We start from the raw sequence: 24,219 nt of genomic DNA, 5'->3' as shown, positions 1-24,219 counted from the left end.
GTGAATATTTTACATTTTAAAACTGACAATAACAAAATATATAAATTGCATACTATTTGTGAAATGTGTAAATATATAGTATATCTTCTTATTTTACTTTTTATTAAGTGTTTTACTTTAATTGCAGTATAGTTAACATACAGTGTTATATGCATTTCAGGTGTACAATATTCACCAATTCTATACAGTACTCAGTGCTCATCACAAATGTACTCTTAATCCCTATCACCTATTTCCTCTATCCCCCCCAACCGACCTCTCCTCTGTTCATTCTCTATAGCTAAGAGTCTGTTTCTTGGGTTCCTTTTTTTTCTTTTGCTTATTTGTTTTGTTTCTTACACTCCTTACACATATGAGAGAGATCATATGGTATTTGTCTTTCTTTGACTTATTCTGCTCAGCATTATACTCTAGCTACATCCATGTTGTTGCAAAAGGCGAGATTTCATTCTTTTTTACAGCCGAATAATATTCCACAGTATATATACACCACATTTTCTTTATCCATTCATCTGCTGACTGATATTTGGGCTGCCTCCGTAACTTGGCTATTGTAAATAATGCTGCAATAAACACAGGGGTGCATGCATCCCTTTTAATTGGTGCTTTGTATTTTGGGGGGTAAATACCCAGTAGTGCAATTGCTGGGTCATAGAGTATTTTCATTTTGAACTTTTTGAAGAACCTCCATACTGTTTTCCACAGTGGCTGCACCAGTTTGCATTCCCACCAACAGCGCAAACGGCTCCCCTTTCTCTACATCCTCACCAACACTTGTTGTTTCTGGGGCTTTTATTTTAGCCATTCCGACAGGTGTGAGGTGTTATCTTGTTGTAGTTTTGATTTGCATTTCCCTGATGATGAGTGATGTTGAGCATCTTTTCTCCTGCCCATGGGCCATCTGCATTTCCTCTCTGAAGTAACATTCTTTCATGTCTTCTACCCATTTTTTCATTGGACTGTTTTTTGGAAGTTAAGTTGTATAACTTCTTTATATATTTTGGATACTAACCCTTTATCAGAGATGTCATTTGAAATTTCTTCTTCCATTCAGTAGGCTGTCTTTTAGTTTTGTTGATTGTTTCCTTTGCTGTGCAGAAGCTAATATATGGTATCTTCTTCACAAATTATTTCCACTGAGTGACCCTCAGCTAAGGGGAAAATGGGTGGCTTAGTCAGTTAAGCAACTGACTTCAGCTCGGGTCATGATTTCAAGATCCTAGGATTAAGCCCTGGGCTCCGTGCTGAGAGAGGGGTCTGCTTGTCCCTGTTCCCTCTGCTCTTCCCCCTACTTGTGTCTGTGCACTCTCTCTCTCTCAAATAAATAAAAAATATCTTTTAAAAAAATAGGGAAGATGAAGGGCACCTGGGTGGCTCAGTGAGCTAAAGCCTCAGCCTTCAGCTCGGGTCATGATCCCGGGGTCCTGGGATCAAGCCCCGCATCGGGCTCTCTGCTCTTCAGGGAGCCTGCTTTCCCCTCTCTCTCTGCCGGCCTCCCTGCCTATTTGTGATCTCTGTCTGTCAAATAAATAAATAAAATGTTAAAAAAAATAGGGAAGATGGTTTTGATGGAGGACACAGAGAAACTGATGGTTTAGAAAGGTGCAGTGTAAGATATATGCAGAGAGGGTAAGTGTGACCTGGTGATGGCACTTTTTTATTTTTATCTATTTTTTATTTATTTTTTAAAAGATTTTATCCATTTATTTGACATAGGGAGAGAGAGAGAGCATGCACACAAGCAGGCAGAGTGGCACAGAGAGGGAGAGGGAGAAGCAGGCTCCAGGCATAGCAGGGGAAGCCCGATATGGGACTCTATCCCAGGACTCCTGGAATCATGATCTGAGCTGAAGGTAATCGCTTAACCAACTGAGCCACCCCAGGTGGCCAAGAATACATATTTAAGAGGATTTAATTAGTAGGATATTAACAGACAAAATCCCTACAGTGTTAGTAATTCTCACTAGTATTCAAGAATCGCTAACACTGAAATGAATGCTCTGAGGTTACTGAGGAAGTGAGGTCTCCAGGCATGTGGGGAGACTGCAGGATGGAGAATTTGAGCACCTCCGGACAGCTGTGGCTGAGACGGTTACAGATGAAGTGATGATTTACAATGAACTGAATTAATATTTACTGATCTGAGGAGGTAGAGTTAAGTTCACAAACTCTTAACTAAGTGGAAGGGGAGCAAAAGGGCCACAAAATAACCTGCTGGTCTCGACTCTACCCAATCTGCCTGGGCTATGTCAGGGAGTCAACAAAGAAACAACTTGGGGGTTGCAGTGCATTGATTTAAAATAAAAATGAACATTCATTAAGTGTCTGCCTCCAGCTCAGGTCATGATCCCAGGGTCCTGGGATCGAGCCCCACATCGGGCTCCCTGCTCAGCGGGAAGCCTGCTTCTCCCTCTCCCACTCCCCCTGCTTGTGTTCCCTCTCTCGCTGTGTCTCTCTCTGTCAAATAAATAAATACAATCTTTAAAAAAAGAAAGAAAGAAATGAACATAGTAACTTAGATCACTTTCACCATATCGTATTGCATTGGATTGAGACATAGCTTTGCTTCTGTTTATGGAACTGTCAATATTTTATCCTCATATGTGTTATTTCAAATGAAAGTCTCCATTTTATTTATTTTTTTAAGGAGGCTCCATGCCCAACAGGAGGCTTGAACTCATATATCCATAGATTGAGAGTCATGTGCTCTACCAACTAACCAGCCAAGCATCCTCCAAATGAAAGTCTTTTTTTTTTTTTTTAGAATGTTAGCATGTTAGATAGGCACAAGTGAAAACAAGAGTTCTAGGTTTTCTAATCTCAAAAGCAAATTTGGATTCTGTCATTTTTATTTGACCCCTGACCAATTAATTATTTGTCAACAGAGTTATAACTAGGCTGCTCCACATGATGACCACTTTACTTAAAACTAAAGTTCAAAAAAAAAAAACCCAAAAAACACTAAAGTTCACCCTCACCAGGCGATAACTATAATCATTTAAATCAACAGAATACACTTGGCTTTCAACATCAGCAACTTACGTCATATGTGTATGAATTGTACTTAATCAAACTTCTAGTTCCTGTAAGTCATGTCTTTCAATTCTCCCTATGTCCCCCAAAAATCCAATTATAGTACTTTGCCCATAAGGGACCAAAAATGACTATTTAATATTGCAACAAAGAAAAATCATGGTCTAATCATGTTGATTATCTGGTCAAAAAATATACATTATGCCAAAGAAATGTAACTAGCTTATCTTGGAAAAACACAACTGCAAACTTATCTCCCTGTTCCCATTACACTAACTAATCAACAGTGTTAACATTCCATTTGAATTAAATATGGCATTAAAAAAATAGTGTCACGTGACTGCACATGAACTATAAGGCTCTCAGAAACTGACAGTAAATGGTAAAATCCCATGAGAATGAAACAGATCTAAAAACATTCTGAATGTCATTTAATGAACTATGCACAGTGAAACTGTTACTTTCAGTTTCAGATCAAGCACACAGTTTGGTTAACGGTGCTATCAGCGTCTGGCTCTATGCTGTCTCTGGCTCAGCAATCCAGGTCACTTTCGGTGTGAAGAGCTCATTACTCTGCTCCTTGCTCTTCTATCAACAGTCTGTCACCCTCCTCCCCCATCTCAATTCTCCCCAGTATACCACTTTTTAAAATAAAATCAGCTCATATTAAAATACACATAAAAATAGCAAGTGGCCCCCCAAAATGCTTTTGCTACAGAAACCGGCGCACGTGAATTACACAGAAATCTGCCTCTATTAATAGACCGATGTAATGTGTTCATCAAAGAACCGCTATGTTCCAGTCTGCTAGTACAGAGAAATAGATTCATATAGAGTACTAGGAACTTTAGGTCTAAATTGGATTCTCCCCGTTGTAGTTTAATAGTAGTATTCGTGTAAGTGATCAATTCCCAAATGGAAAATACAGTCATTTCTTAGCCAGAAGGCATACCGTAAATGAAGCTCAAATAACATCTATAGGATTCTTATTTTAGGAAGGTCTTATTCAAAGCCACTTCTCTTGCATTATCACTGCAATCAATAACAATAACATTGCTCAAAGGAAGGTAATACTTTTACTTATTCTAACAAGCCTTTAGTCTTCAATATACATACCAACAGTGTGGATAGGTTTCCTATAGGGCATCAGGCCAAAATTGTATTGAAAAATTCCTCTGGCATGGAACAGCGGCAAAGCAAACCCCATGATCTTCTGCAGCTTCTCCTGCACAGTTCGAAGCCATGAACCTTCAGGGTTGTTAACTTGCTTAAATAGCTCATTTTCTCCAAAAGAAAACACCGGGACCAAGGAGGCGCTACAAAGAACAAAGCAGAAGAATACAAATTCTTTTCTTTTTTTAAGATTTTATTTATTTACTTGACAGAGATCACAAGTAGGCAGAGAGGCAGGCAGAGAGAGAGGAAGGGAAACAGGTACCCTGGGATCATGACCTGAGCTGAAGGCAGAGGCTTTAACCCACTGAGCCACCCAGGCGCCCCAAGAATACAAATTTTTAAGGAAAACAATTTGTTTTATTCTGTTCAAATGACTTTTGCAACATATCCAAAGAATTTTTCTTTTCTTTCCTTTCAATATTATTTATTTATTTATTTATTTATTTATTTATTTATTTATTTATTCAGTTCAACTAGTCAGCATATAGTACATCATTAGTTTTTGATGTAATGTTCAATGACTGGGCATGCGTTTTGATGAGTGTTGTACGTAACCGATGAATATGTGAACAAAGAATCTTTCAGTGTTCCCATGTCTCTCTGTACTGTTAATTTCATGTTCCACACAATGCAACTGACTTATACTTGAAATCCTTTTGGGCGGTATTTTAGCGATTTAGTGATCTGCGGAATTTTATTCCACAGAAAAATCAAGGGTCCAGGAAATTTCTTTCCCACCTATAATTCAGGCCATGATTCATTTGTCCATTTGGCTGGAAACTTATACTCTGTGTATAAAATTTCATAATTTTTGCTTGCTTTTTTTTTTTTTGAGAGTTTATTTATTTCCTTGAGAGAGAGAGAGAGAGAGAGAGAGAAAAGGAGTGGGGAAGGGAGGGGCAAGAGAAAGAGAAAAGCAGACTCCCCCCTGAGCAGGCAGCCCAATGAGGGGCTCAATTCTAGGACCTGGGATCATGACCTGAGCTGAAGGCAGAGGCCCAACTGCCTGAACCACCCAGACACCCTGTTTGCTTTGCTTTTAAAGGTGCATTTAACTTCTGGATGCGACAGTATTGAGCTACCTTAGTGGGGAGGCTGTATACCATTTCCCATGAACATCCACATCTGCTTTTATTGTAAGGTCGACTAAGAGGAAGTCTGTCTTTAAGGACTAGAAAAATTACTTTATTTCTTTGTGTTCATTTAATAACATCTTAATTTCTCTGACCCAGGTTACCTGAAATGAGAAGTTACTTACCCATGGGTCAAAGCAATTTTAACAAATCCTTTCCGCTGGCGGATGAACAGAGTGAATTTTCCAGGATGGGCATCCAGTGATTCTTCTGCACCCCCAAGAACAATGACTGAAATGTTTCCACCTCCCTCCTTGCTCAGCACATGGGACACACTTTTCTTAGAAACTGAGACTGACCCTTAGTGAATAAAACAAAAGGCTAAGTATTTATTTTAAAAATTAAAAAGTTTTTATCATAATATTCAATGGCATCAGCAAACATTTAATAAAATTCCCTATCCTGCTTACATTTGGAACATCTTGTAGTTTATAATTTTGTCACAGCCGGATCTTTGGTAATATATTCCATTAATAAGACATAACATTTTGGCAGGTGATGGGTTAGGTCTTTAAAATATCACTTGTTGGGGCACCTGGGTGGCTCAGTAGTTAAGCGTCTGCCTTTGGCTCGGGTCATGATCCCGGGGTCCTGGGATCGAGCCCCACATCGGGCTCTCTGCTCAGCGGGGAGCCTGCTTCCTCCTCTCTCTCTGCCTGCCTCTCTGCCTACTTGTGATCTCTGTCAAATAAATAAATAAAATCTTTAAAAAAAAATAAAAAAAAATCACTTGTTTTTAGATCTATCTCTTATCTGGGTAGGTTGTACACTGCTCAACTCTATGGACTCTATTCACATTGCACTGTAAGTGAAAGATGCCCTCTGCAGTTGTTCAGTGCACAACCTGGATAGCTGTATATGGTGGCCTTGATCACCACCCTGGTGCATCCTGGTTCAGAACCAAAAAGCATATTCTTTTCAAGAGGTTGCACTGGACCTTCTGAACACACAAGGGCCAGTTTTCAGATATTCTATGTGGATTCTTGTTTCCCAAATCTAGATTTATAATGTAAATGATTTTAAAAATTCAGACATCTGACAAATAACCAGATCTTTACATAGTTCCAAAATGTCTAGTCTGACTTTGATAAATTGTTTGTTTAAGATACTTATGTAATTGTTCAGTCTTGTACCAGGCTTTCCCACATAAAAATAACTTTAAAGATTCCTTGTCAGATTTTGAATGTACTAAGTAATTTTTCCTCTTGGAGGAAAAAGCCATGAACTCTTAAACGGAAAAAAAAAAAAAAATACAAGCCACTCATGACCTGTATTACAGAGATAATTGCTTTTTAAAGTCTTATTGTTTCCTTCCATTCATGGCTTTATCTATTTTTTGAGTCATAAAAGAATGTGTCAGGCGGGCTTTATTAAGACACAACATACCTCATTTCTCAAAGGACAGTTATATGCTCATTTTACTATAAGTGCCTATTACTGGGGGAATATAAAATAAGGCAGGATTCTGACTGACCAACCACTTACTAAAAAGGCAGAAGAAGGAGGGTTAGAGGGTAGAGAACCTGAGTCTCAATGGGTTTGAACTTCTTTTGAGTTCAAGGCATTGCCATTCTGCCCTGCATGCCTGGAGTGGGAGCTGGAGGCATTAATTCCATTGGAAAGGGGGCCTTCTGAGTTTCCAGACACCAGCTCTCCTCCAGCCACTTCTCAGTTCCCTCTCTGGGCTCTCTTTACAGATCATCCTTAAATGCTGCTATGACTTAGAGCTCTAAGACCTGCATATTTGTATTCCTCTAAAATTTCTATGTTGAAACCCTAATCCCCAGTAAGAAGATATTAAGAGGTAGGGCCTTTGGAAAGTAACTAGGTCATGAGAACATAGCCCCAAGATGGGATCAGTGTCCTTACAAAAAGAGGAAGAGAGGACGTAACAAGATGACTATCCATAAGCCAGGAAAGGAGCTCTAACCAGACACCAGATCTGCCAGGGCCTTGATCTTGGACATCCAGCCTCCAGAAGAGTGAGAAATAAATGTCTATTATTTAAGTCACCCAGTCTATAGTATTCTGTTACAGCAGGCTGAACTAAGACAGGCTCCTTCAGAGTCTCTAATATCTTCTAATGTTATCTACATACAAGGATTCAAGTACCACTTAAGTGTGCTGAGCTCTCCCAAATCCATCTCCTGGGACATTTTCCTCCTGAGGCTCTACACCCACACTTCCAATGGCCCAATGGACATTTCTACCTCACCAACTCAAAGACACCACAAACTCCATATTTCCAAACCCAGTAAACTGTGTTCCTCTTACAACATTACCTCTCAAGGTGAATGGGACCATCACCTATCTTGTCACACAAGTCAGAGGTATAGGCTCCTCCCATACATACCCCCCTCTTCTTAGCAACCACGTTGACTCATCACTCATTCTCTCATTCAAAACACTTCTTGAGCACCTGCTATAGGCAAGACACCGTGCTAGATGCTGATGATACGACATATATAGTTGCTACCTTCATGAGGCCACATCAGTCCCTAAGTCTTGTTGAATCCATCAGCTGTTTTTCATATCGACCTCATCTGGGCTATATACGTGGCTGTTGTGATCTGATCTCTGCTACCTGCCAAGCCGTACTGGGCACATGGGAAGGAACATGAGCCTCAAAACACAGAATGTGCCCTGGCTGATGAGCAGAGGTTCACCAAAATGGACCACAGAGGAATAGTTTGGAGGGGGGACTTATGGGGACTTACAGTGACTGAAACTCTATTGCTTCTTCTTTTTTTTTTTTTTTTTAAAGACTTTATTTATTTATTTGACAGAGAGAGAGATCACAAGTAGGCAGAGCAGCAGGCAGAGAGAGAGGGGGAAGCAGGCTCCCTGCCAAGCAGAGAGCTGGATGTGGGGCTCGATCCCAGGACCCTGAGATCATGACCTGAACCGAAGGCAGCCGCTTAGTGACAGCCACCCAGGCGCCCCTCTATTGCTTCTTTACTGCATGAGGTTTGGTACACATGTCTGTCTGTCTTTCACACCGAGACGCAGCCACCAAGCCAGGCATAGAGTAGAAAAGCAGCCTTGGACCAGGGGCCATCTTGGAAGCTGGTTCTAGGAAAAAATGGAGAACTCTCCAAACTTTGAGATAAGGACACCCTAAGGCTCTACCAGGTACAAATTTCGATATTTTTATTTAACTTTATTTAGCTTTATTTTAGCTTTTATTTAGCTACAAGTTTGGATATTTTATTTAGCTTTAGTTTGGATATTTTTTATCTAGCTTTTAGAGATAACGCAGGTGATGGCAGAAAGGAAAAGATCCCATGACGTCATAAGCCAGAAAGAACAGACAAGCTTAATCTCAAATGCCAGCTCGAGCAAATGGCAGTGACTCCGAGGGCACTATATGGAGAAAGACTCTTAAGGTTGACTACATGTATCTGACATGGCCACGGAAAGGGGTGTTCCTACATCTCTTGTACCATAAATTTGCCACACCTGCTCTCAGTTACCACTACCCAAACTCACTTGCAGCTTGGAATCAGAAAACAGTATATTGGAAATATAGTTCTGTGCTTTTTTTGAAATTTAAAAAATTTCCCTTTAATTTTTTTTCCTCTTATAAAACTAACCCAATCAATGTCTGCAAAACAAGGGAGGGATTTTTTGCCTGTATAATAGTTTGGAGGTTTGGTGCGCCCTCTAGAGGCCACACGCAGTGACAGCCAGACTGGACAGAGAGCCCAGGGCCCTATGGATGAAGGTCCGTCCATATTCAGCACCTGAAAACCCAGCCAGGGATCCCAGTCCTCTGGTAGTTAGTGACTTCCTATCAGGTATACAATGACAACAGAGACTTAAGAGATTAATAGGAATTAATGAAAACCTGGGAGACCCTGGAAAATTCTATCTTTGAATATGCCACTTATCCTGAAATTACACATTTTCAAAAAAAGGCTACCCACTTTTCTTTATATCCCAGAAATGCAAGACAACAATAGTTAATGTAGACGATGACCATAAACATAAAGCACTTTGTAAGGTCCTGTAGTTCATGCTGAGTCAATAAGTTGGTCAGGTTAAAAAATCAAATAAACTGAACCCCTCAAATTGACGTGAGAGCTGTTCACACAAGATTAGCCTCTGTACACACTCATATGTGTCTTTATAGTATTTCAGCTCAATTTTATTCTTGGAATTGGTAGAATCATGGTTTCATTAATCAAAGAGTCTTCCACTAGTTCAGAGTAGCAGAGTAAAATGAACTCAGTTCTGAGCCAAGTTCTATTTAATCTGGGAAGAAAAACTCAAACTGAGTATGCTTCACTTATACACAGCTGTTACTTCAAGATATATTGGAGGCTATTTTCCATCTCTAATGCTCATAAACACAGGCAAAGTGCTTCTCCAAAGGTGCAATCTATCACTTGTTTGACCCAAGATTCTTTCTTCCACATCTGGATACACAAAATGCATTTATCAATTTATTCTTGCATTGAATTAATATCTATTGAACAGTCCTATATCCCAGGCCTTATGCTAGAAAGGAGTGGGGAAAAAAGGAAATAGTCTGGGTCTTCCTGAAACTTCCAGTCCAGTGGGAGAGACAAGAAACATCCAAGCAGCATGGGAAGAATCAGACAGGGATACAGACACAGGGCTTGACTAAGAAACTATAAACCTGGGCGCCTGGGTGGCTCAGTGGGCTAAGCCTCTGCCTTCAGCTCAGGTCATGATCTCAGGGTCCTGGGATCGAGCCCCTCATCGGGTTCTCCGCTCGGCAGGGAGCCTGCTTCTCCCTCTCTCTCTGCCTGACTTGTGTTCTCAGTCTCTCTGTCAAATAAATAAGTAAAATCTTAAAAAAAAAAAAAAAAAGAAACTATAAACCTGTGTTTGGGAGGGAACATCCTGTGTGATCCCACCACCCTCAAACACTGGAGAAATAAGAATCTGCCTTCACTTACCACTGGTCATCAGATAGTCTCGAAAGAGTGGACAGCGGAACCAAAATGGGAGCACATGAAGATACGCAGTGAAGCCAGGAAACAGCTCCTCAAAGTCCGAATAATTTGTACAAAAATTTCCAAAGGCTCCAGCAACAAGCACTCCATGGGGGTGAAACCCAAATATATAGTTGCGACTTGGATCCAAATCCCAGGTTTTGATGAGCTACCATATAGAGTGAGATAAAAAAAAAAAAAAAAAAAAGGTTCAGATTAGGTTCCAATAGGAAACCAAGAAACTCATGATTAGTTTTTACATCAGAAGGAAACAGAGGCGCGCCTAGGTAGCTCAGTCAGTCAAGTGTCTGCCTTCTGCTTAGGTCATGATCTCGGGGTCCTGGGATCCCACATTGGGATCCCTGATTGGTGGGGAGGCAGGTGGGGAGGCTGGTTCTCACTCTCCCCTCTGCTTGTGTTCTCTCTTGCTATCTCTCTCTCGAATAAATAAATGAATAAAATATTAAAAACAAACAAACAAAAAAGGAAATGGAAAACATGACTTGTTTAGTTCTCTGGGTTAGAGCTATTTCCAAATGTATAAACTATTTCCTGAGCCCAGAGCCCCCCCGCACATAGCCTCCAAAATGGTGTCAATTTAGCTCAGATCCCATTTAGAAATTTGGGCTGACTGGGGCGCCTGGGTGGCTCAGTGGTTAAAGCCTCTGCCTTCGGCTCAGGTCATGATCTCAGGGTCCTGGGATCAAGTCCCGCATGGGGCTCTCTGCTCAGCGGGGAGCCTGCCTCCTCCTCCTGTCTCTGTCTGCCTGCCTCTCTGCCTACTTGTGATCTGTCAAATAAAAAAAAAAAAAAATCTTTAAAGAAATTTGGGCTAATCTGCAGGCTTTCTCCCTCTGCAAAGAGAAAAGCTTGAACTATTTATGATGAAAACAAATTTCCACTCTTCTCCCAGCTCAAGATAGTACAACATAAAACAATTCTACTCACGTGAATCGGAAAATAGTCCTTAAAATACCTCCAAACGGTCCAGCTTCTGACCCAATTGGATCTCCTTCCCCCTTGCTCTGGGGTACTCCAGTCAAAGTAAAGCCATGTCATATAAGGGACATAGAGGAACCAATAGTTGTATACGATCAGTATCACGATGACTGCAATGCACACTTGTGCTGTAAGAAAGGGAAAGACCTCAGGAATCAGGGTCAGTCAGCATCTGCTCACTGTACTGTATAATCAGTGGTCCGTGGCAGGGGGGTTTAATTAATACACCAGGTGCATTAAACTGAGCCTAAGTCCAAGTGAGGTAATATAACAAGACAGCAATGATACAGTATTATTTAACATTTATTGTCTATTGACTATATGCCAAGTACTATATTGTATTCTCCCAAAATATTTTCATGTAGTCCTTGCATAGCTACAGTATCAACGAAGTGGCCACAGACAGCCCCTTTTGTAGAAGAGAAAATGGCATAGAAAGGTTAAATGGATTGCCCAAGCCCCACAGAAAGGAACTGGTTGATCTAAATCCACAGTGTACTCTCAAAGTCGCTGGTCTGCACAGCCTCCCTGACATGATATATGGAGGAATCATTGCTGAAAAAAGGGATGCAGGAATTCCTACTATAGGTGTTTACCTTGCTGAGCCACCATTATTTATGTGCCCACAAAGAGGGAACATTCTAGCAACAAACTATTTTCAGGAACTCTGTCGCCAGAGACAGAAATAGCGTAGGAGAAACTCTTTACATCTTAGTTCATCTTTCACTACTTACAACATTTCATTATGACAAAGCAAAATCCAAATTGTTTATGCACCGAATGACATAGCTTCAAAATATATGAAGCAAGAAAACTTGACTGGGTAGTAGTGACAAGAATGTTTGCCTTAAAGTAATATATTAAGCTAAGCCAGATTTTTTTTATATCAGTGCTCTCATACTAAAAAATATTTATAAAAAGAGAAATATAGATGGTCTGGGTGGCTCAGTCAGTTAAGCATGTGACTTGATTTTGGCTCGGGTCCTGATCTCAGGGTCCTGGGAGCCCTGGGTCTTGGTTCCATGCTTTGTGGGGAGCCAGCCTGCTTAAAATGTGCTCCCTCTCCCTCTGTGCCTCCCACCCATCCACCCCCATGCTCTCTCAAATAAAGAAATAAATCTTTAAAAAAAGAGAGGGAGAGAAATATTAATAAGAAAGAAGGAGGGAGGGGCGCCTGGGTGGCTCAGTGGGTTAAAGCCTCTGCCTTCGGCTCGGGTAATGATCCCAGGGTCCTGGGATCGAGCCCCACATCGGGCTCTCTGCTCAGCAGGGAGCCTGCTTCCTCCTCTCTCTGCCTATCTCTCTACGTACTTGTGATCTCTATCTGTCAAATGAATAAATAAAAAAATCTTAAATAAAAAATTAAAAAAAAAAAAAAGAAAGAAGGAGGGAAGCATAAAGTCATAAAACTTGGCACACAGTAAGTGCCCAATAAATACCACCCGTTACCTATGACTTTAAGATTGCCTTTGTCTCTTCTTCTGTTAACGTTCTGCAGTTTTGGTTTTAGAGCTGATTTCAGTTCCCCAAACTCCTATGCACTCCCTATCAACTTTGCTACAAAGAGTTCTGTTTCCAAACCATCCATCATAGTATCTGATTAACAGCACTTTGACCTATCACAGTTTTGTAGGTACAATTTTTTTTTTTGCCAAAAACAGAACATATATTTATATTTATGGAGATACATAAATCAGTAAATATCCCAGTATAGATTTAACCTAAATACAGAATTGACCCCCGTTTAAGAGGACAGACCTGCTTTCTCCAGGATAGGTTAAGGTTTGTTAAAGGAAAGTACATGAAAGGTTAAGGAAGAACGTGCCCTCTATCCCTCCATGGGGTGTTTGTTACGTTCTGGAACAGCCAGGGGTATTTCCATGACTCCAGGAGTACGGCCAAAGAGAGTGTCCTCTGCCCTCATTCCTATCAGGATCATTTCATTTTGCTTCCCCTGCTTCCCTCTACCCAGGTCTGAGTGCTGACAATTTACCACTGTTGGTTAATTTTCTCTTTATTTCACTACCATGTGTCAATTATGTACAAGAAACTCCCATGGGTCTCATTAAGCTGCACTCTCCACTAGATCAGGTGAGCTAAGACGCAGCAGGGAAGGGAGAGATTAGTTTCTGAGTGATGTCCACCTCCCCCAGGCAATGTCATTTTCTCTCCTCCCAACCCTCAAGGTACATAGTACTGTCCCCATTTTGCAGATGTGGAAACTGAAGCTCAGGGATTTTTAGGGTCCAAAGGACTTGAACCTGAATCTGCCTCATTCTTAAACCCACACACTTTTATCAATTTTTTAATTTTTTTTTAAGATTTTATTTATTTATTTGACAGAGATTATAAGTAGGCAGAGAGGCAGAGAGAGAGAAAGAGAGAGAGAGAGAGGAGGAGGCAGGCTCCCTGCTGAGCAGAGAGCCTGATGCGGGGCTCGATCCCAGGACTCTGGGATCATGACCTGAGCTGAAGGCAGGGACTTTAACCCACTGAGCCACTCAGGCACCCTAGACCCACACTTTTTTTTTAAAACAAAACAAAACAAAACAAAACAAAACAAATCATAGCTCATGGCAAGAGCACCATAAACTTACAAGTATTTATTAGAAACGCATAGGCAGGCTCATAAGCATAAGAAATCAGGCAAACGGGAGGGTCTGTTTTCCTTACTATAATGATGGAGAAACTGAGACCAAAAGCATAATAACTTAATTTGAACCAAAGGAGTCAAGAGCAGATCCAGAAATAAAGTCCCCAGGCTACTCATTCGGTGTTCCACTAACCCAACCACACACACACACTAACTGAATACATACTGCATCTCTCTTCAACAGCCACTAAATGTTCTGCATGGATGATGGTTAAAACACGGACCTGGAATTGGACCGCTCATGTTGGAATCTGCCACCAACTAGCTGCCTAACCTGCAGCGAGTTCTTTTACTTCTTGAACCTTAATGCCTTTACCTGTGAGATAAGCTAATGACAGCACCGGCCTTCAAGGACGATGGGGAAATAAATGTAGACATGCCATCATGCCTAGCACACTCTTGACAAATGGGAGCGGTGTTATAGTGATGGTGTTTACTATCACACGTTTGGAAAATACAAAAACTAAAAGCAGATAAAACAGCACCCACATTCTTATCACTCAACCAAAAGTACTGTTAAAATTTTCCTGGTGGTCTTTTTTTTACCCCCCCTATGAACAGTTATGTTTCCTTAACATGGCTGACCACTCTTTTTTTTAAGTTTCTGTATTGTATCTCTTATGATGATCTCACACTAGCTGTTTTATTTTATAAATTTGGTATTAAAACCTCTTCAAAATGGTCTTTTGGGGGCGCCTGGGTGGCTCAGTGGGTTCAAGCCTCTGCCTTCGGCTCAGGTCAGGATCCCAGGGTCCTAGGATCGAGCCCCGAATCTGGCTCTCTGCTCAGCAGGGAGCCTGCTTCCTCCTCTCTCTGCCTGCCTCTCTGCCTACTTGTGATCTCTGTCTGTCAAATAAATAAATAAAAATATTTTTTTAAAAAATGGTCTTTTTGATGACTGATTCATATTCCATTGGATGGCAATACTAATTCAACCATTCTTTCTGAAAATGTGGGCTTCTCACAAATTTTCTCTAGAAACATAAATTTGTATAACATTTGCCCACATTTTAATTTACTTCTAGATCACCAAGCAGAAACACCTCTGTCACTTGATACACTCTGATTCCTCACGATCCAAAGGCGTTGTTCTCATTTAAACTCCCACTGCACACATTGCATTCATTCTTTAATATTTCATATCGTTTACAGCACCAAAATAGCTTTTTAAATCCCATGATCCTAAATTGGACTAAAAGAAGAAACACTTAAAAAACGAGGTGACCGGATCACCTCTCTTTTCTATTTTTATCTCATTAAGCAATCCAAGGTAACATGATTCCTCTGAATGGGAGGTCAAAGAGAAAAGATTAAAAAAAAGTCTACTCCAACATACTGCATGGTTCTCAAAACTGACACTGATACCCTTTAAAAGTGTCTTGATCGGGGCGCCTGGGTGGCTCAGTGGGTTAAGTCACTGCCTTCGGCTCGGGTCATGGTCCCAGGGTCCTGGGATCGAGCCCCGCATCGGGTTCTCTGCTCAGCAGGGAGCCCGCTTCCTCCTCTCTCCTGCCTGCCTCTCTGCCTACTTGTGATCTCTGTCTGTCAGATAAATAAATAAAACCTTTAAAAAATAAAAATAAAAAAATAAAAAAAAATAAAAGTGTCTTGATCTACAAACCAAGTTGCACAGAAGGCATAAATTTCAGTTGTGACGACCGAGGTATACGTTGAATGAAAAACCAAAAGCCAGCCTCTATCATTCACACTCTATTATAACTTCATGCCCACAGATTCTACTTCCTGTACATCATCAAGAAGCAGCCTCTCCCTCACTTCTTTTTTTAAATGCAGTGAAACTCACATAACACAAATGAACCATTTTAAAGAAATCAATCTGGTAGCGCTTAATACATTCACAGTGTTGTAATTCTACCTAGTTGCAAAATACTTAGATCACTCAAAAATGAAACCCTGAGCCCATCAGGCAGTTACTCCCTATTCCCTTCTTCTCTGCCCCTGGCAACCAGCAATCTGCATTATGTCTATGTCGAGATATTTTGTATGAATGGAATGATCCAATATGTAAGCTTCTGTAGACTTTCACTTAATATCAGGTGTTTGAAGTTCATCTGTCTTGAAACGTGTATCAGTACATCATTCCTTTTTAGGGTTGAATAATATTCCCCTATATGACTATATCATGACTTGTTCACCCATTCATCTGTTCAACATTCACCATACAACATTTGATTTGTTTCCACCTTTTGGCTACTATGAATAATGCTGCAATGGCCCACCCACTTCAACAGTACTAAGAGAAACAAATAAGGCTCAGCCAAAATGTATGGCATTGTCATTAAATTTAGCAACACCAATAAAGGGACAAAGTGACATGACACCTCTTGATATGATCTAATGGGAAATAAACCTCATTACTTTTGTGGTCTTTTTGCCAAAAACACTCAACCTGACTCTAATCATGACAACATAATTAGGCAAGTCCAGACTCCGGGACATTCTATAAGATAGTTAGCTGGGGCTATTCAGAAAATACCAGAGTTATAAGAGATTAAAAAACAAATAAAAGGTGGGACACCTGGGTGGCTCAGCCAGTTAAGCATCTGCCTTTGGCTCAGGTCCTGATCCTGGGGTCCTGGGATCCAGCCTCGTATGGGGCTCCCTGCTCAGTGGCATGTCAGCTTCTCTGTCTCTCCCTTGCTGCTGCCCCCTCTCTCTCTAACAAATAAATAAAATCTTGGGGGGAAAAAGAAAGGTATAGGAGCTGGTCTGGCTTTAAAGGAAAATTTGAAGACAATTAAGGAAACCTGAATATGAGCCATTATTAATAAGATTATTGTATCACTGACAAATTTTGGGGGTATGATATTGGGATTGTGATTATGTAGAAGTTTTTGTTTTCAAGAGACACATTCTATAGTATTTATCATGAAGTGCCATGATGTCTACAACTTACTTTCTTACTTTCAAATGGTTCAACAGCAACAATAATAACAAAGTGTATGTGGAGGGGGACACAGAGAGAGAGAGAGTGTGTGTGTGTGTATGCATGCAAATGTGGAGAAATGCTAAGACCTGGTGAATCCAGGTTGAAAAAAAAAAGGCTTACTGAACCATTCTTTCAATACTTCTGTAAGTTTGAAATTTTCCAAAATTAAAAAATGGGAGGAAATACATGACCTACACATATAACTGATCATAGCAGGTTAAGCACTGCTATCTGGCTGGGAATGAGCTGGAACCTCACAGAGACAACTCTGCATTTGCAAAAAAAAAAAAAAAAAAAATCTTGACTTCCAACCTTTCACTCTTAGAGGGAATCCCTGAATGACCCACTCAGCAGCTTTCAAAGCTGCCTGTAGGTTCCCCTGGCTTTATAGAAAAGAAGAGTTCTAGCAAAATCAGGGGTGAAGATTACATTTTTTTCCATGAACTGAAGACTTCTGGCAAGGAGTGGTGGCAAGGTCTGTGCTCTGGGGTGGGGAATGTCCCTCGGTGCTTATGTGGACCCATATGCCATTTCTGCAGCATTAAGTAATGACCTTCCTCTGCTGTCCCCTACCCCTTCCTGACTCCAGTGCACTCACCGGGATGCTGACACCAGTTCAAGGGTGCTGATCTAGAAAGCACAAATGCAAAGGCATTGTCTGATCCAGGGCAAAACGCCCATCAATGCTGGCACAATTTGAAAAGTCCATGAATCCTAATGACGTTTTACCTATAGGCACTTCTTCAAAGACCTGATGTATATAAACTGATAAATCCTTTAAGTTCTCAGTTTATCAGTTTTTCAAGATATCAGACAGTAATATTTAGAACACGGAAAAATGGGGCGCCTGGGTGGCTCAGTGGGTTAAGCCGCTGCCTTCGGCTCGGGTCATGATCTCAGAGTCCTGGGATCGAGCCCCGCATCGGGCTCTCTGCTCTCTAGGGGAGCCTGCTTCCTCCTCTCTCTCTACCTGCCTCTCTGCCTGCTTGTGATCTCTCTGTCAAAAAAAAAAAAAAAAAAAAAAAAAAAATTTAGAACACGGAAAAATAATTGGTTAATAAAACTTAGAGAACACACAGGCTTTGGAATAGTGGCAGTGTATGGGAAACTCCATAAACGTTCTTAGCCCCCACTGACTGCTTGAGACCTTCAAAAACACCAATGGCAAATGATTCACTCCAAAATGTTATTTGATTTGTTCTCCAGTGTGCGTATTACTTTAGTAAAAATAAGTTTTAAAAAATAGGTAAACAGGAGGAAAAAAATACACTAAAATATTGATAATAATTACCTCTGAATAAGAATATGGACTTTCTCTAGGGTCTTTAAAAGCCCTTCTACACTTTCCAATTCTTCTAATAACTAGTCTGAATTATCTTATAATCAAGATTATTTTTAAAAAAGAAACAAAATGGGGCACCTGGGTGGCTCAGTCTTTAAGTGCCTGCCTTCCGCTCAGGTCATGATCCCAGCATCCCAGGATCCAGCCCCAAATCTGGCTCCCTGCTCAGCGGGAAGCCAGCTTCTTCCTCTCTCACTCCCCCTGCTTGCATAACCTCTCTCACTGTCTCTCTCTGTCAAACAAATAAATAAAAATCTTAAAAAAAAAAAGAAGAAGAAGAAGAAAGAACAAAATGGCTCCACTAGAAAGAAATAAGAAAACAAACTGTAGAACAAATCTACTTACGTGAGAATAGTCTCGTCTTGAACATGATTCTATTAAATTTCCATGAGCAAACAGGATCAGAAAAATACTGCAAAAACTACTTAAGTTTTATTTATTTGGATTAAATAACGGCCAATATTAAGAAATAATTGGAAATGTTTAATTTGTATGTGTATCCTTCCCTCTTGTATCCAAGAAGTTTTCATTTCTCCCCTATGAAAATTGTTTCTATACTTATTTTAACCATGCAACAGAGTATGGAAGAAGAAAATGGAATGCAAAATTTAGCACATCACATTCTCTTCTTTCCTGTTCCTGAGGCACTGTATTTCAAAACACAATCAGAGCCATCTGTTGATTATAAGAATGTAAGCGTAACATTCTTCTGATTTTTAAAATTCCTATTTAGGGAACTTACCTCCCAGAGTTTCTTAGGATGGTACTAAAAGACAAACCTCAGATCCCTCTGCAGAATTTTCCATCTCAGTATTCCTCATACATGGTTCTGTTCCGCATTGCTTTTAAAAAGTTTTAGGGAGAGGGAACTGCATTTTTCTCATCTAAAAGCAAATTCATTATTGGACCTACTTCTTCACCTAATGAATGCACATAAATTACCAGGATCCAGTTGAAACTAGTCCCATGTTCCTAATATTTCTGAAATGTTTACCATTTGAAGGACAAAATAAGCACAACTATTTTGTATAGCTACAAACTGAAAACCATAATTAAAGAGAGACATAACTAAATACAACATGTGGGTTCCTTTGCTATAAAGGACATTTGTGGGGCAGTTACCGGAATATGAATAGGGTCTGTGTATGGATTAGGCTGTTGAACGTACCAGTTCTTTTTCTCATTTGGATAATTGTACTGTGGTTATATAAGAGAATATCCTTGGTTTTAGGAAATATACACCAAAGTACTTAAGTATAAAGAAAAACCAAGTCTGTAACTTATCCTTAAAGACTTAAAAAAAAAAAAAATAGTAACTATGCGTGTGTGTGTGTGTGTGTGTGTGCACGCGCATGTGTGTGTTTGTGAAAAGAGAGACAGGAACAGAGAAAGAAAAAAAACATGGTAAAATGTTAACATTTGGGGAACCTGGTGAAGGAATATTGGAATTTTTGTAATTTTCTAGAATTTTTCTTTTCTTTTTTTTTTCTTTTAAAGATTTTATTTATTTATTTTTGTGAGAGAAAGAGTGAGCGGGCATGAGGGGGAGAGTGGGCAGAGGGAAAAGCAGACTCTGGGATCATGACCTGAGCTGAAGACAGACGCCTAACCAACAGAGCTATGCAGGTCCCCAGGTGCCCAGAATTTTTATTTTCTACAGTGAGTATTTCTGAAATTATTTCAAAATAAAAAGCTTAAGGGCACCTGGGTGGCTCAGTGGGTTAAGGCCTCTGCATTCGGCTCAGGTCATGATCCCAGGGTCCTGGGATAGAGCCCCGCATTGGGCTCTCTGCTCAGCGGGGAGCCTGCTTCCCCCTCTCTCTCTGCCTGCCTCTCTGCCTACTTGTGATCTCTGTCTGTCAAATAAATAATAAAAAAAAACTTGAAAAAAAAAAAAAACATAATGGCCCTCCCTGAGACCTACAGAATCAAATTCTCTGGGTAATTTGCATTTTAACAAAAATCCCCAAGTCATTCTTAAATAGCATCTGAAGTTTAAAAACTTCTGCTATAAATAAAATCACACAGTGGAAGACTCAGTATTTTTGAGATATCAATGTTCTCCAAATTCATCTATAGATTAATCGCAATAAAAAAATCAATTCCAGGGACGCCTGGGTGGCTCAGTTGGTTAAGCAGCTGCCTTCGGCTCAGGTCATGATCCCGGCGTCCTGGGATCGAGTCCCACATCGGGCTCCTTGCTCATCAGGGAGCCTGCTTCTCCCTCTGCCTCTGCCTGCCATTCTGTCTGCCTGTGCTTGCTCTCTCTCCCTCTCTCTCTCTCTCTGACAAATAAATAAATAAAAAATCTTTAAAAAAAAAAAAAAATCAATTCCAATGGAAACCCAACAGGCATTTTTTTGTGTGATAACTGATGAGCTGATTCTAAAGTGCAAATGGAAACACAAAGAATCTATTTGATGATCAAAACCACTCTGAAAAAAAAAAAGCACCAAGGTCTGAGGGCGAACAAGATCTGATTCCATAAATTATTATAAAGCTAAAGCAATCACAACAGCATGTACTGACATCAAGAGAGACAAACAGATGAATGGAACAGGACAGTCCAGAAGGAAACCCACCCATATACGAAGACCTAACTTCCGGCAAAAACACAGGGCACTACAGCAGAGAAGGGACAGATTCTGTTTTTGTTTTGTTTTTTAAGACACGGGGCAGGAACAGCTGGATTACACATATGCCGGAAAAATGAACTCAGACCTTGCAGCACATACAAAAAGTAATCTCAAATGGATCGCCAACCTCTATATAATACCTAAAACCATAAAACATGTAGAAGAAAATATAAAAAAATCTTTCTGGCCTTGGGTCCCTAAATAAAACACCAAAAACACAATCCACAAAGAAAATATGGATAGATTGGACTCTGCCAAAGTTAAAAACATCTGTTCTTTCAAAGACAATTTAGAGAATGAAAAGATAAGCCCGAGAGTGGAAGAAAATTCTATACAAAGTATATACCTGACAAAAGACTTGTATCCCACAGCCCTGCATCAAGCTCTCCGCTCAGCGGGGAGCCTGCTTCCCTTCCTCTCTCTCTCTACCTGCCTCTATGCCTACTTGTGATCTGTCAAATAAATAAAATCTTAAAAAAAAAAAAAAAAAGACATGTATCCCAAAGAACACAAGCAACTCTCTAAACCCAATAGAAAGAAAACAAGCAACCCAACTAAAAATGGGCAAAAGATTTCAACAGGTACTTCAAAAGGTAAGATACACAAATAGCAAATAAGTATATGAAAAAGAAGCTCAACGTCATTAGTCATCAGGGAAATGCAAACTAAAACCACAATGAAACACTACTGTGCACTTATTAAATCCCAAAATTTTAAAAAATGGGTGTATCAAGTGATGGCAAGGATCTGGAGCAAATGGAATTTTCATACACTATTGGTATGAATAGAAAAATGGTACAACCACTTGGGAAGAAAATTTGGCAGTTTCTTAAAAAGTTAAACCTGGGGTACCTAGGTGGTTCAGCTGGTTAAGCATCCACCTTTGGCTCAGGTCATGATCGATCTCAGAGTCCTGGAATCAGCCCTGTCTCAGGCTCCCCGCTTCCTCCTCTCTTCCTGCCCCTTTTCCCCTCCCCGCCCCCATTTGTGCTCTCTGTCTCTATCTCAAATAAATAGACAAAATCTTTTTTTTTTTTTAAGTTAAACATGCAAATACCATACCGTGACCAGCCATTATGTTCCCAGCTTTGGAAATAAAGAATAAAGAAAGCACGTGTTCATACAAAGACTTGTAGGCAGAAATTCACAGCAACATCATTCATAATACCTACAACTCAACTATTCACCAACAGATGAACAAATTCCAATGTATCCCTTCACTAGAATACGCCTTCAAAACAAAAGGCAGTGAACTACTTATACACACAAGATCCAATCTGAAAATAATGATGTTGGGTGAAAGAAACCAGACCAAAAAATAGTACCTATGGCATGCCTCCACTTATATAAAACACTACGCAACTCATTCTGTAGGAGAGAAAACACATGAGATGAAGGGCAATGGAGAAAGAGGGATTACAAAGGGGGTATGACAAACCTTTGGGATGAGGTTCATTGTCTTACTGTGGTGATGTCTTGGAGAGATATATGTCAGCTTATCAAACTGTATACTGTATCATATCAAACTGTATACATATCAAACTGTATGTCAGCCATGCTTCAAGAACAATGCTCAATAAATAAACCCACTCAGTAGAAGATCATGGGCCAATCCAATGCCATCTAAGCAAGACACTTAACCTCTTACGTTCCAGTCTTGTCATCTAAAAAAGGAAATCTAGTCCTCTCTGCCACATGCGGTTACAGGTAAAAGACGGTAAGTAAATGCTGGCTCTCTGTCAGCTTCCTACTTTCAGGTTAGCAGGCTGGTAGCCCACAAACTAGTATATAATGGTTCAGTTTCTTGAATATTAAGATTGGATGGCTGGTGATCCAGCAATCCCACTCTGGGAATTTATCCAAGGGAAATGAAATCATCATCTCAAAAAGAAATCTGCCCTTCACCCCCACCCCCCGTGTTCACTGCAGCATTGCTTACAGTTGTCAAGACATGGAAACGACATTAAGTGTCCATGGATAAAGATATATATGTTATCCAGCCATAAAAAAAAAAAGGAAGGAAATTCTGCCACGTGTGATACCACTGGACAGACGTTGAGGACATTATGCTAAATGGAATAAGTGAGACAGAGAAAGATAAACATTGTATGATCTCACTTGTGTGTGAAATTTTAAAAAGAAAGCAAACAAAACTAATTCATAGGTGTTCCTGGGTGGCTCAGTCCGTTGAACATCAGACTCTTAGTTTCAGCTCAGGTCATGATCTCAGGGTTGGGAGACTGAACCCCACATAAGGCTCCATGCTCAGCGTGGAGACTGCTTAAGATTCTCTCTTCCTCTCCCTCTGCCCCTCCACCCTTGTACCCCTCCCCCCACAAAACACAAACACAAAACCAAAAAACGAATTTGTAAATACAGAGAACAGATCAGCGGTTGCCAGAAGCAGGGGATGGAGGGGTGGGCAAATTGAGTGAAGGGGGTCAAAAGGTACAAACTTCCAGTTATAAGATAAGTAAGTGCTGGGGATGGAATGCACAGCATAGTGACCATAGTCAACAATACTGTGTGTATATATGTGTCTGTGTGTGTGTGTGTGTGTATTTTTTTTTTAGATGTTATTTATTTATTTGAGAGAGAGCACAAGCAGAGGGAGCAGCAGGCAGAGCTAGAGGGAGAAGCAGACACCATGCTGACTGAGCAAGGGAGCCTGATATGGGACTCAATACCAGGACGCTGGCATCATGACCTAAGCTGAAAGCAGCCATTTAACCGACTGAGCCACGCAGATGTCCCAACAATACTATATTGTATTTGAAAGTTGCTAAAAGAGAAAGTCTTAAAAGTTCTCATCACAAAGAAGAAATATTTGTGGGCGCCTGGGTGGCTCAATGGGTTAAGCCTCTGCCTTCGGCCCAGGTCATGATCTCAGGGTCCTGGATAGAGGCCTGCATCTGGCTCTCTGCTCAGCAGGGAGCCTGCTTCCCCCCTCTCTCTTCCTGCCTCTCTGCCTCCTTGTGATCTTTCTGTCAAATAAATGAATAAAATCTTAAAAAAAAAAAAAAGAAAAAATATTTGTAACTATGTAAGATGATAGACAGTAACTAAACTTATTGTGGAAATCATTTTGTCATAAACACATGCATCAAATCATTATGTCATCCACCTAATACTAATACAATGTTATAAAACTGGATGACAGGTATTTAACATTTATTTCAAGGAAAGAGTGATTGCACGACTAAACGAAACATTTTGAGATTTTTAAAATATATTTCAAGGGCTAATAGCTTCAACTCATTTCCTGGAAAGGAAAATGCTTTCCAAGACTTTGATTTAGAGGTCTTAAAATAGACAGTTAATAAAAACTCCCTTGAC

At 40.3% G+C, this 24,219-nt stretch overlaps 1 protein-coding gene across 1 annotated transcript in view; it reads right to left on the bottom strand.

Annotated features, from left to right (window-relative positions):
• Positions 1 to 24,219, bottom strand: part of LOC111141502 (monoacylglycerol O-acyltransferase 1) — a 35,784-nt gene that overhangs the window by 8,147 nt on the left and 3,418 nt on the right. The window contains exons 2-5 of the mRNA XM_022494109.1: positions 11,252 to 11,430; positions 10,268 to 10,472; positions 5,468 to 5,642; positions 4,150 to 4,349 (exon numbers count right to left, since the gene is read on the bottom strand). Coding sequence (XP_022349817.1) covers positions 4,150 to 4,349; positions 5,468 to 5,642; positions 10,268 to 10,472; positions 11,252 to 11,430 — 759 coding nt within the window. The remainder of the gene's footprint in view (positions 1 to 4,149; positions 4,350 to 5,467; positions 5,643 to 10,267; positions 10,473 to 11,251; positions 11,431 to 24,219) is intronic.

The sequence above is a fragment of the Enhydra lutris genome, unplaced genomic scaffold (genome assembly GCF_002288905.1).
Source record: "Enhydra lutris kenyoni isolate GAN:26980312 unplaced genomic scaffold, ASM228890v2 scaffoldscaffold1, whole genome shotgun sequence".
Taxonomy (NCBI): domain Eukaryota; kingdom Metazoa; phylum Chordata; class Mammalia; order Carnivora; family Mustelidae; genus Enhydra; species Enhydra lutris.
Note: the sequence above shows the minus strand (reverse complement) of the source record. Positions and strands in the feature narration are given on the sequence as shown.